At 36.0% G+C, this 18,237-nt stretch overlaps 2 protein-coding genes across 2 annotated transcripts; both read left to right on the forward strand.

Annotated features, from left to right (window-relative positions):
• Positions 1-2,183: 2,183 nt before the first annotated feature.
• Positions 2,184-4,581, forward strand: LOC148839982 (C-C motif chemokine 3-like). The gene is made up of 3 exons (XM_088906922.1): positions 2,184-2,300; positions 2,883-2,994; positions 3,624-4,581. Exons 1-3 carry the CDS (start codon positions 2,231-2,233, stop codon positions 3,739-3,741), a joined length of 300 nt encoding a protein of 99 aa, XP_088763048.1. The 5' UTR covers positions 2,184-2,230; the 3' UTR covers positions 3,742-4,581.
• A 2,806-nt stretch (positions 4,582-7,387) lies between these two features.
• On the forward strand, positions 7,388-9,692 carry LOC148839983 (C-C motif chemokine 3-like). The gene is made up of 3 exons (XM_088907271.1): positions 7,388-7,511; positions 8,099-8,210; positions 8,735-9,692. Exons 1-3 carry the CDS (start codon positions 7,442-7,444, stop codon positions 8,850-8,852), a joined length of 300 nt encoding a protein of 99 aa, XP_088763397.1. The 5' UTR covers positions 7,388-7,441; the 3' UTR covers positions 8,853-9,692.
• Positions 9,693-18,237: the final 8,545 nt, after the last annotated feature.

Consider the following 18,237-nt stretch of genomic DNA (forward strand, 5'->3'; position numbering starts at 1 on the left):
AGGATTTCACCTGAACTGCGTCCAATTTCGTACAATCCGCAAACTACTGTTATTCCTCTGATGTGTGGGTTATTTCTTCATGGAATTTCACATGCAGCAGTCACTGCAGTCTGAAAATGATTGTGCAAAGGAATCAAATGATGTGATAGACCTGGGCCAGTATGGTGATCATCTAGCTTTCAGGGAATGGCCTGCTTCTGATTCTGTGAACTGGCTACTTGATTGATTAAGCAGATCATCTCATTCTTTGGGCAGGCTGTCTCATAGAGAGACCATCTTCCACCATGCTGAGAGCAACTAGACAATCTGCATTACTGAAGATGGGTATAGTTTTCCGAAAACACATTCACCTCAACCTGAACACGACACAGGAGTAAGCATAGTAAGGAGAGATAGGTTTATTTCCTGCTGACAAGAGAAGAAAGGAAACACAATGTTTCGGCTGTGGAGCCTTCTTCGGGTGTAAGAAAGATTTTTCTCATCTTTCTTACATCTGAAGAAGGCTCCACAACCGAAATATTGTTCCATTACTTGTTTCTTTGCAGCCTACGCATGCTGACACAGCTACCCACCTGATTATAGTAGGAGAGATGCTGCAGATACCGAAGATTAAAGAGGTAGGGGCACAATCCTGATTCTCTTGCAATAAGCAATTTGACATCGTCAATCTGCCTATTAGCACATCTTTGGCAGGTGGGAGGGAACTGCAGCACCAAAAAAAAAACACACAGACATAGGGGGAATATGCAAACTCAATACAGAAGGCTCAGAAGCCAGAATTAAACCCAGGACCTTTCAGCAGTGAAGCAGGAGCATTAACCACCACACCACCCTTGCATTTTCATTCTGCAAAAGTTTTTTTTTTTTGGTCTGTATGAGTCATTTTATTTTATTTTTTGTATTTTCAGTTTTGATTCTGACCCTTGCCAAGTAAACCAAAGTAAACCAAAACTTTTTTCTCTTTAACCTCTCTCTCATACAAATAAAAGAAAACACACAAACTTCCACAACATGACAATTTTCTCTTTTTTTGCGAACTAAACAGTTCTATACACATATAATACCGGTGTGGCTCTGTTACTGATTTTTTTATATTTATTTTTAATGGTCAATACATACATGCATTGTTGCCGTATTCAATGAAAGGAAACTCTTCTCTTTATGTCCTTCTGTGTTAGAGAACCTGTTTTCATCCACTTGTCCAGCCATTTTTTCTTAACTAGAAAGGTTTTCATGCTTCTTCAGAATGCAGTTATCTTACTCACTTTCCATCTTTATAACCAGGCTGATATGCTGTCCTAAATGTACAACTGCAAGCAGAAATGATCAGGTACTTTTGAATTGTTTCAATGTTGAAAAATACTATTCATGAAACTCAACTGAATGAACTTAATATAAAACAGAACTGTCAGTTTCCTTTAATTACTTCTACAATCTTTTAGTACAAAATGCCTACAGTATATGAAGTCTTGTCTTGGCAGAATTTAATTGCACTAAGTGTTATCAATATTTTACACCACGCTCCTTAACAGCTTTACCACTGAAGCTACACTGTAAATAAGAATTGTAATCATTTTTGTAAATTTGCTCTGATGTTAGGCATAAGGCATTACCTTGGTAATACTTCAAAAGTTGTAGTATTAGGGTAGGACACTCAAATGGTTGCATTAAAACAATTACCAATATGTTTTTTTTATAATTTCGTATGATGTTATACAAACCTTGACTGAATTGTTCCTATTCCATTCCTATTTTTAACACTTAAATTTAAAGATATTTGTTTTTTACCAGTCATGTAATTATATTCAGCGCAACTGAATCTCATTTCCATTTTATGATCAGTATGAGCATTAGATCAGTTTGCAAAAAAGCTAACCACAAAAAGCTATTTCTGTTGTAGGCACCCACAGGGTATGTTTTCTATCGTGTATCTACGTTTACCACAGAAGTGACTGAGTGAAGGTATCATTTCCTGCCCATGTCCCCTGTCTTTCTTTCCAAAGGTTTTTGCTGTAAATTCTATCCACCTCGGTGGTAGTTTCGCTGGGGTTTTCCGCTGCGTTATTGCACCAGTGGACAGGGTGGTTAAGTGTGGGCCCAATGGAAATTGAAAGACCCCTCTTGCCATCCAGATCCTATAAAACATGGACAAGGTCCAGCAGGAGTATAGGCGATCCATCAACTGTGAGAAGATCAGTCTGAACCCAGCACCAGTTCTGAAGTTTGAAAGATGAAATCCACAGTCTTGGTCATCGAGGTCCTTCTTCTTGCAGCCTTGTGTTCAGTGATACTCTGTGAGAGTAAGTTATTTTTATATTTTAAGTACTTTTATGAGTTAGAAGATTTCTGGGGTGTAGGAGACTAAAAACAGGCCTGTCAATTAGAGCATCCTTCAGTTTTACAGTACAATAGATTCCAAAATAACTACTAAATGGTACTACTTGGCCTTCTCCTATCTAGCTCTTCTAAATCATTTTTAAATTAAAAAACATGGTGACAGCACTTTGCATCACACAGGATCTGTCAGGATCTGTTCGTATCAGAACAGGAACTTGAAGTTCCTGTTTATTTTATGAGCTTCTGATGTATGAGTTAGAGTAATAATAATTATGTGTCAAGTTGTGATGAAAACTTCTGTTGTATATACAGTACAGTACTGTAACAGCAGAAGTTGGTCATGAAAGCTGTATCTTTTCCTTGATATTGAGTTCTTAGGTGCAGCCAGAGGAAGATCTGTATCATATTGTCTTACAGAACAAGTGATAGGTTTATTCCATGCTGAAAAGAGAAGAAAGGAAACATAATGTTCCAGCTGTGGAGACTTCTTCGGGTGTGTGATATTGTTTTAGTACTTGCATAAATCAAATGATGTTTCGTTACAGACAGCCATCAGCCGGATGAATGTTGCTTTGCTTTCTACCCAAAGAGGCTTCCCTTCCGCGCTCTGGCCTCTTATAAGAAGACAAACAGCAAGTGCACAAAAAACGCTGCCATGTAAGTATTCTAGAGACCTGTTCATGTCTCACATTCAGAGGGGCAGGGAATAAATTCCAGAATTCATCATGGAATACTGTAAATTCCAGAATTCATCATATCTTCAGTACAGATACTGTACCTGTGGATCAAAGTCAAATTTAGTTATTTTACTATTTTTTATTCTATAATATGAATTTTATTGTATAAATTTAGCTATTTTACCATTTAAAGTATATTCTGCAATATGAAGGCATGTGTCTGTCCTGTTGGCCCAGCAAACTGACAAGTCCATCTGACATACTGTAGCATTGAAATTGAGGTGCAGGGGATCTGTGTTTGTCTTCCGATAAAGACCGAGAGCAGCAGGCTATGTTCCGAATGAAGTCTGTAATGTAAGGAAACAGCAGAGTAATGTAGCTTAGTCACACTGCAGAAAGGTTATGCTAAGAGGGTGTTAAACTTTACAGTTTCTAAATCTTCTTTAAGATTAAATTGAATAATAAAAATTTTGAATAATTTAAAAAATAGCCATGGCTCATGATGGTCGATAAATAGAAAACACCTTTTAGTAAAGATTCTTGAAACTAAAGAAGCTATGCATTTTCTATTTACTGTATGACAATACTGTTTATTATTCTTATTTACAGATTTACCACAAAAAAAGGCAGAGAAATCTGTGCTGATGCTGAGCTCCATTGGGTCAAAGAATACATTCAATTAATTGACCTTTCAAAGAAATCTGTTGAGGAGAGTTCTGGATATTGACCCGTAAAACATTAATACCTTCAACTGGAATATCATTAAATGATGTTTTTTGTTGGAACTTGCACAGTCCTTTTGATATAATCAAGAAAAGCAAACAATCTGTTAAATTAAAAATGCTGTTTTTTCCAGATGTTATTCTCGCTATTTAATTGTTTTACCTAGATGAATGGCTCATTATTAGAATCACACTCAATGATTAGCTCTAATATGTGAGGAGAACAGTTGTCTATAGCTACTAATTATGACTTTATATATGGGAAAATCTACAGTAGATGGTTCTAATCTCTGGTTTAGTGAAATGGTCAGAACTATTTAAGATTTACATGATTAAGACAGTTAAGTATAAGCTCTGGCTGTATTATGGCTGCATCCTGATATGGACATTTTGGGCAAGATATGGCTTCTAACATAGCACTGAAATTACTTAACAGCTTCATCTTGGCTAGCTACGAAAACAATGTAATACCTTTATAATGAAGCCAATATTGTACTATATTATATTGTACTACAATGGATACCCTACAAGCTTAATGACATACTTTTCTCTTTTAAAAAAAGACTTTGTCAATCCCTGTGTGACATGTCATGCCAATAAAGCTTTTTGAGTAGTTGTGATTGATACCTTTTTAAATTGTTGTACTTGTATTGTAAGTAATTAAGATGTTGTCTCGATTGTATGACAGGCTTGTCATATAAAACTTGATGAAATGCTTTTTTATTTCTCCATGAAAATATCCTTCATTTATAGATATTGACATAGTTTTGTAAATTTAAAAAAATAAATATTAATTGCAAGACATGTTTTTAAATTTAATATTAAAATTATATTGTCACAAAATCCATGAGATGTCGTTTATAATTTATTAAACTATCTTGCAAGACACTTGCAATGTGTAAAAGTGCAAACTCTTTCTAGTTTTCTCACTGTAGTTTTGTTGTTAGAGACCCGAATCTGACACGTGGTTATACCACTCTTTGAGGAGGTATAAGATAATGATCATGGTGTAAGTTGATAATGTGTAAAACAACACACAAAACCAGAGACGGAGGAAGATATGCAAAACATCAGAAAATGTTTAATCTTCTTTATCTTTTGAGCAGAAAAACGTGGCTGAGTCTTTTCATCTTTTTCAGAAACTGAAAGTATTTCATTTCAGGACAGTCTCAGACTGGTCAGATGTCATGAGGCCTTTTCCTTCTTCCCTGCAATCGTTGTGCAAATAACAGCTTTCTGTCTCCCTCTTCTGTCTCAATACTCTCTTATATACCCTCTGTTCTGAATACTTACAAAACAATGGCAGACAACCAAGAATATTTTCTAAAGGGGAAGGTCTTGTGTAACTAACCTGTTACAATTCTTTGAACAACTGACAGCGTTATTTGATTAAACTAAAGCATATAACATGATATATTTCAATTTTCATAATGATTTTCATTTTCAAAGGTAATGCATACGGAAATGCACATGGATTGAGAACAGGAAATTGACATTTCTAGCACAACTTGTAATTGGGCAGATGTACTGTAAGCAGTATTGTGCTGCATGTATGCATTTTATTATTGACCCAAATGATCTGTATAACAATCTAGATTTTGGCATAGATAGCAAAAAGATAAATTTGTAGATGATATAAAAGTGAGTTGAGGGTCAAGCACCTGAAAGTGACCTACAGTAGGTATTTAGCTAGAAATGTTTGTTTCTTCATCAAGATAATGTGCATCAAAGACAATTATAGCTAAGAAGAGTAACTACTATGCTCATCTACTGCTTCCCAAAGTTCCTGCTCCCACTCTGACATACTGTACCCTTATGTACAGCTGAATTATCCCACGAGTGTCACTGATGAAAGCATTTACACATTATTTCACGAGGAAGTCTTGTTTGGTGCCCTCTAGTGGTCACCCTTTGGGCATTACACCCTTCTAACTGGGCAGAGCACCCACAACTGATTAACACTTTGGAACAGGTAAAGAATTATTCCATGCTGAAAAGAAAAGAAGGAGAAGAAGGCTCTTTTCTTTTCAGCATGGAATTAACCTTTACCTGTTCCTTTGCAGTCAATGCATGCTGATACAGCTACTCAAACTTCTTCATTTAACACTTTGGGCACTTGAGCGGTTTAACGAGTAGAAACACTTGCTTGAGCCACAGGCTGAGCCCATAATCACTGGTTCAATTCTTGACTACATCAGGGTTGGTGTTGTCATTAAGATCCAGATCATTCCTGCTAGACTATCTTCTAGTGCAGAGAAATAATCATTTTCCAATCCTATGGGAAGAGAATGCAAAAATAACTGTAAAATAACAAAAATAACATCTATTTTTTCTACTGAGTAGGTTATCAAATACTGTATTTAAGTGTAAGTGATTTAAAAAACATTCTGTCTTGCATATTCATACATTATAGACATCATAAAGGGAAAAGGTTTACTCTTCATCTCAAATACATAAATTAGATCAGAGAAACTTTTAAAGTTTAAATCGGTAGTAATTCATAAAAGGAGGAGGGGGGCTGAGCACGTGTTTTGCTTCTTTAAGTTTCAAGTGTGATCATATTTAAATCTAGTATAACATAAATACTAGAATTTATATGTAGAATTCTTGAATGTATCACCAAACCCGGTGTGGTGATCAGGTGACGACAGTGATGAGGTTTAAAGCCAGTGAAGAGAAGATCTTTTCATGTTTAGTGTTAAAAATATACTGTAACCATGGTTCTCAAATTTATTAATTCAGCTGGGTTAACAGTGTTTGGGTATAGAAGAGAAAGACCTCACAGTCTTGGAGCAAGGGAAATGGATCCTGCTTTCAGGGATTTCTCAGCATCATGCACATGAAATACATTTAGAGCAGGCAATCATCATAGCATTTTCAGAAGGATGAATTGGTTACAATATTACTAAGTGAAGACTAAAAGCCTTTAACTTAGTTTTCAGTGAACAGGTCATTTTCATTTGGAATGAACCATTCCAAAAACTGACATACTGTACGACAAAAACAGTTGTCTTTTGATGACCTGAATCTTGGAAACATTTGATATGCTGTTGTGTAACACTGTACATTGTTATTTGCATGTGTTGTTTGCATGTTGCGTGTTAATCAAACACAGAGTATGTTATTATATGTTAACATGAAGTAAAATACGTATTTATATTGTAAGAGAAGTTTATGCAATTGCCAGTCAAGTTTACTGCAGGACAAATGACAGCATTTAATATGATTAGAAAACATATTAGGGTTTAAACAGTCTTTATCACAAGCAATTTGTTTCCTAATGGCCAAAAGAGCAAATTCATTTTAAGAGCTTTTTAAATTTTTTGCTGTTTGGTTGTTAAAAAATGTAAAATGAGGGAATAGTAAACTACCTTTGAAAAGTGTTTACTCTGTCAAAAAGTAACCAAACAGTACAGGTATGGAAACATATTTCTAATCACAAAAAAATATTTATGTGAGTCATTACTTTTGTTTTCAGTTTTGCTTATTTTGTGTTTGTTTGTGTACTATGTGTTTGCTTTACTCAATTAAAGAATGTATTAGTCTTGGAGTTGACATTTCATCTGGACCACTGATTTACAGAGTATCTTCTTTCTCTGTTCAGCCACTCAGACACCAGATACCTTAATATTTGTTTACAACTGGTGTGCTGTTCTAAATACAGAAGATCAGTCTGAACCCAGCACCAGTTCTGAAGTTTGAAAGATGAAATCCACAGCCTTGGTCATCCAGGTCCTTCTTCTTGTAGCCTTGTGTTCGGTGATACTCTGTGAGAGTAAGTTATACTATTATATTATATTTTAAGTACTTTTATGAGTTAGAAGATTTCTGGGGTGTAAGAGACTAAACACAAGCCTGTCATTTAGCGCATCATTCAGTTTTACAGCACAATAGATTTCAAAATAACTACTAAATGGTACTACTTGGCCTTCTCCTATCTAGCTCTTCAAAATCATTTTTAAATTAAAAAACATGGTGACAGCACTTTACATCACACAGGATCTGTCAGGATCTGTTCGTATCAGAACAGGAACTTGAAGTTCCTGTTTATTTTATGAGCTTCTGATGTATGAGTTAGAGTATTAATAATTATGTGTCAAGTTGTGATGAAAACTTCTGTTGTATATACAGTACAGTACTGTAACAGCAGAAGTTGGTCATGAAAGCTGTATCTTTTCCTTGATATTGAGTTCTTAGGTGCAGCCAGAGGAAGATCTGTATCATATTGTCTTACGGAACAAGTAATAGGTTTATTCCATGCTGAAAAGAGAAGAAAGGAAACATAATGTTTCGGCTGTGGAGACTTCTTCGGTGTGATATTGTCTTTAGTACTTGTATAAGTAAAATGATGTTTTGTTACAGACAACCATCAGCCGGATGAATGTTGCTTTGCTTTCTACCCAAAGAGGCTTCCCTTCCGCGCTCTGGCCTCTTATAAGAAGACAAACAGCAAGTGCACAAAAAACGCTGCCATGTAAGTATTCTAGAGACCTGTTCATGTCTCACATTCAGAGGGACAGGGAATAAATTCCAGAATTCATCATGGAATACTGTAAATTCCAGAATTCATCATATCTTCAGTACAGATACTGTACCTGTGGATCAAAGTCAAATTTAGTTATTTTACTATTTTTTTATTCTATAATATGAATTTTAATCTATAAATTTAGTTATTTTACTATTTATATTCTATAATATGAAGGCATGTGTCTGTCCTGTTGGCCCAGCAAACTGACAAGTGAATCTGACATACTGTACTGTAGCATTGACATTGGAGTGCAGGGGATCTGGGTTTGTCTTTAAATCTTTTTTTAGAAGTTTTTAAATCTTCTTTAAGATTAAATTTAATAATAAAAATTTTGAATAATTTAAAAAATAGCCATGGCTCATGATGCTCGATAAATAGAAAACACCTTTTAGTAAAGATTCTTGAAACTAAAGAAGCTATGCATTTTCTATTTACTGTATGACAATACTGTTTATTATTCTTATTTACAGATTTACCACAAAAAAAGGCAGAGAAATCTGTGCTGATGCTGAGCTCCATTGGGTCAAAGAATACATTCAATTAATTGACCTTTCAAAGAAATCTGTTAAGGAGAGTTCTGGATATTGACCCGTAAAACATTAATACCTTCAACTGGAATATCATTAAATGATGTTTTTTGTTGGAACTTGCACAGTCCTTTTGATATAATCAAGAAAAGCAAACAATCTGTTAAATTAAAAATGCTGTTTTTTCCAGATGTTATTCTCGCTATTTAATTGTTTTACCTAGATGAATGGCTCATTATTAGAATCACACTCAATGATTAGCTCTAATATGTGAGGAGAACAGTTGTCTATAGCTACTAATTATGACTTTATATATGGGAAAATCTACAGTAGATGGTTCTAATCTCTGGTTTAGTGAAATGGTCAGAACTATTTAAGATTTACATGATTAAGACAGTTAAGTATAAGCTCTGGCTGTATTATGGCTGCATCCTGATATGGACATTTTGGGCAAGATATGGCTTCTAACATAGCACTGAAATTACTTAACAGCTTCATCTTGGCTAGCTACGAAAACAATGTAATACCTTTATAATGAAGCCAATATTGTACTATATTATATTGTACTACAATGGATACCCTACAAGCTTAATGACATACTTTTCTCTTTTAAAAAAAGACTTTGTCAATCCCTGTGTGACATGTCATGCCAATAAAGCTTTTTGAGTAGTTGTGATTGATACCTTTTTAAATTGTTGTACTTGTATTGTAAGTAATTAAGATGTTGTCTCGATTGTATGACAGGCTTGTCATATAAAACTTGATGAAATGCTTTTTTATTTCTCCATGAAAATATCCTTCATTTATAGATATTGACATAGTTTTGTAAATTTAAAAAAATAAATATTAATTGCAAGACATGTTTTTAAATTTAATATTAAAATTATATTGTCACAAAATCCATGAGATGTCGTTTATAATTTATTAAACTATCTTGCAAGACACTTGCAATGTGTAAAAGTGCAAACTCTTTCTAGTTTTCTCACTGTAGTTTTGTTGTTAGAGACCCGAATCTGACACGTGGTTATACCACTCTTTGAGGAGGTATAAGATAATGATCATGGTGTAAGTTGATAATGTGTAAAACAACACACAAAACCAGAGACGGAGGAAGATATGCAAAACATCAGAAAATGTTTAATCTTCTTTATCTTTTGAGCAGAAAAACGTGGCTGAGTCTTTTCATCTTTTTCAGAAACTGAAAGTATTTCATTTCAGGACAGTCTCAGACTGGTCAGATGTCATGAGGCCTTTTCCTTCTTCCCTGCAATCGTTGTGCAAATAACAGCTTTCTGTCTCCCTCTTCTGTCTCAATACTCTCTTATATACCCTCTGTTCTGAATACTTACAAAACAATGGCAGACAACCAAGAATATTTTCTAAAGGGGAAGGTCTTGTGTAACTAACCTGTTACAATTCTTTGAACAACTGACAGCGGCATTTGATTAAACTAAAGCATATAACATGATATATTTCAATTTTCATAATGATTTTCATTTTCAAAGGTAGTGTATATGGACATGCACATGGATTGAGAACAGGAAACTGACATTTCTAGCACAACTTGTAATTGGGCAGATGTACTGTAAGCAGTATTGTGCTGCATGTATGCATTTTATTATTGACCCAAATAATCTGTATAACAATCTAGATTTTGGCATAGATAGCTAAACGATAAATTTGTAGATGATATAAAAAAGAGTTGAGGGTCAAGCACCTGAAAGTGACCTACAGTAGGTATTTAGCTAGAAATGTTTGTTTCTTCATCAAGATAATGTGCATCAAAGACAATTATAGCTAAGAAGAGTAACTACTATGCTCATCTACTGCTTCCCAAAGCTCCTGCTCCCACTCTGACATACTGTACCCTTATGTACAGCTGAAGTATCCCACGAGTGTCACTGATGAAAGCATTTACACATTATTTCACGAGGAAGTCTTGTTTGGTGCCCTCTAGTGGTCACCCTTTGGGCATTACACCCTTCTAACTGGGCAGACCACCCACAACTGATTAACACTTTGGAACAGGTAAAGATTTATTCCATGCTGAAAAGAAAAGAAGGAGAAGAAGGCTCTTTTCTTTTCAGCATGGAATCAACCTTTACCAGTTCCTTTGCAGTCAATGCATGCTGATACAGCTACTCAAACTTCTTTATATAACACTTTGGGCACTTGAGCGGTTTAATGAGTAGAAACACTTGCTTGAGCCACAGGCTGAGCCCATAATTACTGGTTCAGTTCTTGAATACATCAGGGTTGGTGTTGTCATTAAGATCCAGATCATTCCTGCTAGACTATCTTCTAGTGCAGAGAAATAATCATTTTCCAATCTTACGGGAAGAGTGTGCAAAAATAACTAAAATAACAAAAAAAACATCTATTTTTTCTACTGAGTAGGTTATCAAATTACTGTATTTAAGTGTAAGTGATTTAAAAAACATTCTATCTTGCATATTCATACATTATAGACATCATAAAGGGAAAGGGTTCACTCTTCATCTCAAATACATAAATTAGATCAGAGAAACTTTTAATGTTTAAATCGGTAGTAATTCATAAAAGGAGGAGAGGGGCTGAGCACGTGTTTTGCTACTTTTAAGTTTCAAGTGTGATCATATTTAAATCTAGTATAACGTAAATACTAGAATTTATATGTAGAATTCTTGAATGTATCACCAATCCCGGTGTGGTGATCAGGTGACGACAGTGATGAGGTTTAAAGCCAGTGAAGAGAAGATCTTTTCATGTTTAGTGTTCAATAAATACTGTAACCATGGTTCTCAAATTTATTAATTCAGCTGGGTTAACAGTGTTTGGGTATAGAAGAGAAAGACCTCACAGTCTTGGAGCAAGGGAAATGGATCCTACTTTCAGGGATTTCTCAGTATCATGCACATAAAATATATTTAGAGCAGGCAATCATCATAGCATTTTCAGAAGGATGAATCGGTTACAATATTACTAAGTGAAGACTGAAAGCCTTTAACTTTAATTTTCAGTGAACAGGTCATTTTCAAAACCATTCCAAAAACTGACATATGACAAAAACAGTTGTCTTTTGATGATCTTGGAAAAACTTGACATGCTGTTGTGTAACACTGTACATGTGTTGTTTGCATGTTGCGTGTTAATCAAACACAGAGTATGTTATTATATGTTAACATGAAGTAAAATACGTATTTATATTGTAAGAGAAGTTTATGCAATTGCCAGTCAAGTTTACTGCAGGACAAATGACAGCATTTAATATGATTAGAAAACATATTAGGGTTTAAATAGTCTTTATCACAAGCAATTTGTTTCTTAATGGCCAAAAGAGCAAATTCGATTTAAGAGTTTTTTAACTTAACAGTGAAAGTTTTTAAAACTAGTATAGAATGAAAATGAAGAAAAGGGCAGGGAGTCTCACACTGAAGATCTGTACTGTAGGTGTTGGTGCTGTTTGGTTGTTAAAAAATTTAAAATGTGGGACTAGGAAAATACCTTTGAAAAGTGCTTCCTCTGTCAAAAAGTAACCAACCAGCATAGGTATGGAAACAAATTTCTAATCACAAAAACACTATTTATGTGAGTCTTTACTTTTGTTTTTTAGTTTTGCTTATTTTGTGTTTGTCTATTGTGTTGTCTTTACTCAATTAAAGAATGTCTTGGAGCCAGAGTCTCATACTTATCTTTGACATTTCATCTGGACCACTGATTTACAGAGTATCGTCTTTTCTGTTCAGCCACACAGACACCAGATACCTACAGTTAATATTGTTTTACAACTGGTGTGCTGTTCTAAATACACATAAATGCACAGCAAAAAAGACCAGACGTCTGTGAAATTTATGAATGATGTACTGTATAATAACGTGCATATAAACTGGTGAAAACATGTTCTTGAAAGGACAAAAGGGTTTCATTTTTGTTGGAGCCTCCATCTCCTTGAATATCTGCTACATCCCTTTTTGCTTTCTAACATATTCACTTCTGACTGCCTGTAGACATTCATTTAGATTTACTGTATGTCAAGAGACTGGTGACGCAAAATGAGAAGTACAGTATAACTTCTTTGTAGCAAAAGTTTTTCTGCTATTATGACAAAGATACCTTGTTACAACTTCATTAAGGAATGAAAGGAGGGCACTCAAAATGGATTGATTCAAAACAGTTCCCAGCGGGAGATTTTAGGCTTTAAAAGTATTTAAAATAGTTGACCTCTTTTTCTTGTAAAGGACACACCTTGACAATGATACAGTACTTGTATCACAATTTACCACCTTGGATGATATTTTATGTACTCTATACATATATATGTATGTGTGTTCATGAGTGCATATTTTATTTTCTATGATACAGATAATAATTAGGTCACTTTGTGTTGTTTGGACGAAAAGCTGGCTTCATAATTCTATTTCTGTTATAGACACCCACACTGTCTGGGGTGTTCTTACATTTTACCACAGAAATGAATGACCCTGTCATCTCCTGTTTCCTGCCCAGGCCTCCTTTTTTAACATCTCACTATATCATCCACCTACCTTTCATAGGTACCTGTATGTTCTTTGCCTTTTTTCTACAGCATTAGTCTGTCTGTAGACAGCGAGAGTCCATATTAGGGATCCATCAGCTATGAGAGCTCCAGTCGTTACCAGACACAAATTCTGATGTTTGAAAGTCAACAGTTATGGTTTTTTGCTGTCCTGTATGAAGTCACACTCTGTGATAGTACTGAATATTGTATGTGTTTTAAAATTTTGTTACTACAAATTGTGGAATTTTTTTTTTAAATGACAGAAGCTGAAAATATGCTTCTGAATGGTTACATTCTGTGCTCCTTGATGTGTTTGGTATCTTGTTCATATTTACCCTTATATTCATAACTGCCTTTGGAATACTCTCTTTTGCTAAAAGCTAACATGCTTTTTTCAACACATACAGACATACCCACATACAGTAATCTCCAGGATCAGAAATTACAGAAGTGCTTACAGTGGAGTGCACAGAGCAGGAATTAGATGAGAGTGGTTCAAGGACAGAATGGTTAGAAAGAAAAGCAAAGATGTCATTGGACTGGATGCATGAGAAATGTGGAGAGAAAATAAACAAAAGGAAGAAGGAAGATAATGTTGATAGTTATGGAGATAATTCAGCTGGGTATTTTAAAGGCAGATGGAGATTAGTCAGAGGCAAATGAAGATTTTTGGAGACGGGAATTGAAAGGGAATAGGAGAGAGTCGTGCTGGGCCTAGGACCAAGGTGTAGAAAGCTGAGATCGGTGTGTGGGAGGAGTAAAGAAGGTTGCCCTGGAGAAGGGCATCAGCTAAGTAAGTAATTTCCACACTCTGTAAATCATGGCAGTTAACTGGGATAGAGGAGACAGAAGGTGGGATAGAAAGGAGCATGGAAAATGAAAACAGATGTCCTTTACTTTCACCTCACCCAGAGACGTGAGGAGAATGGGACAGGACATAAAGAGAAGGCAGGATGGCTGGTGGTAGTCTTGTGAGGTGAGATCCAGGTTTCACTGAGAGACAGGGCATGAAAATGAAGATGAATTCATTTTCATTAGAAGCAAACTGGCAGTTCTATAGGAAAACAGAGACTGTTGAGGGCAGTAAGGAGAGCCAGTGTGTGGGCAGGAGTAGAAATAGATGAACAGGAACTGGACGGAGAGTTATAGAGATAATTGACAGCGATAAACAATATAGACTATAGAGACAAAGGCGTACAGTCTGACTCCGGAGATCAGGACTTTGAAGTGGCTGTGTGTTACAGGCAGCTGTGGAGGGTACTAAGTCTCAGAAACCAAACACGTGACTTGTGGGTTTTATGGTGTTTTCAGGAATTAAAGTGGAAGCAGCCGAAGATGCAGCAGAGCAGGGAGAAGGGTGAGACCTGAAAAAGAAGGCTAAATCAGCTTTTGGAGCGCAAAGCCACAAAAAGAAGGTTGAAATTAGCCCGGTGAAGCAAAGAACTGGGTGTCTGGAAGTGCTCTGAGGTGCTGAAGCTAAGTCTCCATCAGCACCTGGAAGGTACACTGGCACTTTGTAGGTGGACAGACACCCAGCAATCTGATCCTTTTTATCAGATTGATGGACTCAATGTCAGAGAGCTTCCTGAGAGGAACCTTTAAGATATCTAGGGAGCTGGAAAGAGATCTTTGGGTACCTACCTGAGGGGAGGTGGGTTGGACCGAGAGGCATTGCTCCCAAGTCCTCAGCTCCACAGGAGACCCTCCATCCCTTCTGGGAATGTTATAATTTCCCGGAGCAACCGAGGATTTTGAGCTGCCATCCGCCCAGGCATAACAATATATTCCAATATATTCTCCTTATGCATCAAATCCAGCGTAAGAGGAGGAAGACAGTGCCTGAGCCTCTCTATCACTTGGTCTTCACTCACTTAGGCTTATACTGTATATTCTTTTTCTGGCCAGAACTGCTGATCTTGAATGAGAGACAGGAGTTTCTGCGTAATGACAGGAGTTTGGCAGACACAACAGGTGGGAACTAATTAAGGACTGACTGCATGCAGTTGACCCGAGTTTACCGTGCACTGTCCCTTCCTCCTTCAGTGCTTCCTCACTGTCTCACTATTTCAGGTCTGTTCAGCACCCTAGAAAATTAAATGTGTCACCACCGACTCTGTGGTAATCAAGGAGCATTGGGAAAACAGTGTGTCTTTGTTGATTATCACCTGCCATTCTGTTTGTGCTTTTGTAAGGCTTGATGAACTTGATAACAGAAGCAAAGCAGACAAAAAGAGAAAAAAACCACCAAAAACACTGGCAATTATTTGCATAACTAAAATGAACAGCTGTCCTACACCCACCTTTGTCACGCATGACATAAGAATAGATACAAATGAAAAGAGGGCATTCAACCTATTTAGCTTTCTTTATAGTTAGTATCTTATTGAAACAAGGTTAGCACCCAGCTGTTTCCTGAAGGAAGAAAGGGTATCAGCTTCAACAACATGGCGTGGTAGAGTGTTCCTTTATCCCACAGCCTTTGTGTAAAGCAGTGCCTCCTGGTTTCAGTTTTAAATGCTCTTTCTCATCGTTTCCACTTACAGTATGTTTTCTGGTTTTCTGCGTGCTTCACAGTATATTTTATAGAAGTCCTCTGGGGTGACTTTTTCAATGCCTTTTAAGATCTTAAATACTGGTATCAAGTCCACCCTGTAGACCTCTGTGTTCAAAACTGATCCAGATCCGGAATCATGAGATGATTGGTTGGTTAGAAAAAAGTGTACCGATGGAGGGATCTCCCCGTAAAATGCACTGGCTAATAAAGTAATCAACTGGTGGAAAACGGCCGGAAGGGGGAGTCCAATAGCACTGCTTAGGATTGATATTGTTAATGGCATCAGTGGCTGGGTTGTTGTCCGCTACCGTTGAGGAGGAGTCATCAGCAAAATGAGCTTTGAGCCTAATCCTGCGGTAAAAACGGTTGAGTCTGTTTTGTTAAAGATTAATTACCACTTGTCCTTTGGTAATAAATATTTGTAATTATCAAGAGATAGCTTTTTTTTCTGGATATCCACAGCCTGAACTAACAGTGTCACTTATTATTTGGCCTGTGTCAATGCACAATAATTAAACTCAAAGTATAGCGTATCCATTTTGATTCTTTGGTAAATAATGTTGCTCTTCAAAGTTCAATGTAACATCATTGTCCAGGTCAAGATCTTGATCTGTCTTCTATATTTCTGAAAAAACTTGTAAGCATATTGTACATTGCAATTTCCATAAAAGAAATCAACTCCTTGTTTTACTAGTACTGTATGTAAACCAGCCATGACACTGTTTTTGTGCAAATGCACTTTGATCCCAGAGCAAAGGTCAATTGAAAATTTTCTTTCTACAGAAGAAAGTTGTCTCTGATATATACAGTATATATATACTGTATATCAAATAAGTGTCTAAAACACATTCTTATTCCCATTTTATTATAAAATATATGATTTTGTTTCAGTTACATTTAGTATTGTTGTTATAATTTATCATATGAATGCTACTATATTTATCTTTTTACTAATTTTAAATGTATTCTAAATTAAATACTTTTGCCTTTGATTTACCCTCTTTAAAAAGATTTCAAAATATATTAAAAAACATTTCTTTGAAAAATACTAAACCATTATGGGTTTTTATAGAGACAATAAACAGGAGGGAAGATAACATGACACCAAACTGTTAAATTGAGACTTGGAAGATGGAAAGATACCTCATGCTTCTGGTTATGTGCTCTTTTGTGATTTCTCCCCCAAGGAGACATGTCCAATAAAATCCCCATGCATTAACTCTGATATTCTTTCTGAGAACAGACAAATCACTTGTCTGCAGATAAGCTCTTAGTTTACAACCTACGATCACGTTCTATGCTTAAATTCCCTTGATTCCTTCAAAGACACTAACAAAATAAATTGGACTTATAGATCACTTTATTGGCCATATACAGTTTCTTGTATGAGGAATTTGTCTTTTCACATACCCCAACTTGCTCTCCATGAGACACAAAGACAGGGAGAGAAGCTTGGGGTCAGAGCACAGGGACAGCCATATATACAGCACCCTGGAGCAGTTGGGGTTAAGGGCCTTGCTCAGGGGCCCAACGGAGTAGGATTCCTCTGCCGGCAACAGGATAAGAACCGTCAGCCTTCCAGGCACAGGCGCGGAGCCGTAGCCACAAAACCAACGCACTGTCCCTATTCAAACATATAGTTATCATGTTTCCCATGATCTAAATCTAATATGTGAAAGCCATGGAAGGGATTCCTTACCTGGTTTATAAAACTATTTCTTTTTTATGTTACTCCTCCTAAATTCTATACAGTGCATGAAAAAGCAATAAATCCAAAAGAAATAATACATTTAAAAGTGTTATTTAGCAGGGATTATTTTGAGAGTAGAGTGCTTTAAGTAATTCCGAAAGCTTAATGTATCTGAGCACGAACAGTGGTAATTATGTATATCTATTAAGCAAATATCCTGCTGTGATATCAACTGCCTGCTTTACATATGAATGAACATAAGTTTTATTTGGCAGAGGTTATATATTTTTGCACTAGTGTCTGTGATGTACAGTAGGCTACCGGTAAGGTATTCAATTTCACATAACAAAAGCAATTATGTACATAGAATTATTCACATTGTTGGATAACATGGTGTGACTTTTGTGATGTTTGTTCAAAAAGGAAGTCATATAGGGTTGTATTCCAGCGCGGTAAAGGGAGAAATGTCATTTTTTGTTTGTTTTTTTAAGTTCAGTTCCATTTTTAAAAATGTTCATTATAGCTGTGATTCAGCCTGGTCAATAATGATTTTCTTCAAGAAAGTAAAACTACAGCGCACATTAAACTCTTTGTGCTTTTGTTTTGATGATACTGTATTTCATTGTTTTAGCTGCTCCTGTGGATGCAGAAATAGCAGTTTAGTGCTGAGGCTGGAATCAACACCA

The sequence above is a fragment of the Atractosteus spatula genome, chromosome 2 (assembly GCF_055471065.1).
Source record: "Atractosteus spatula isolate fAtrSpa1 chromosome 2, fAtrSpa1.hap1, whole genome shotgun sequence".
NCBI lineage: Eukaryota > Metazoa > Chordata > Actinopteri > Semionotiformes > Lepisosteidae > Atractosteus > Atractosteus spatula.

Bases quoted from the DNA above. Each gene is read 5' to 3' on its own strand.
- LOC148839982 (XM_088906922.1), top strand. From the start codon at position 2,231: ATGAAATCCACAGTCTTGGTCATCGAGGTCCTTCTTCTTGCAGCCTTG. The intron at 2,301-2,882 runs GTAAGTTATTTT...GTTTCGTTACAG, and splicing joins TTCAGTGATACTCTGTGAGA to ACAGCCATCAGCCGGATGAA. The intron at 2,995-3,623 runs GTAAGTATTCTA...TCTTATTTACAG, and splicing joins TGCACAAAAAACGCTGCCAT to ATTTACCACAAAAAAAGGCA.
- LOC148839983 (XM_088907271.1), top strand. From the start codon at position 7,442: ATGAAATCCACAGCCTTGGTCATCCAGGTCCTTCTTCTTGTAGCCTTG. The intron at 7,512-8,098 runs GTAAGTTATACT...GTTTTGTTACAG, and splicing joins TTCGGTGATACTCTGTGAGA to ACAACCATCAGCCGGATGAA. The intron at 8,211-8,734 runs GTAAGTATTCTA...TCTTATTTACAG, and splicing joins TGCACAAAAAACGCTGCCAT to ATTTACCACAAAAAAAGGCA.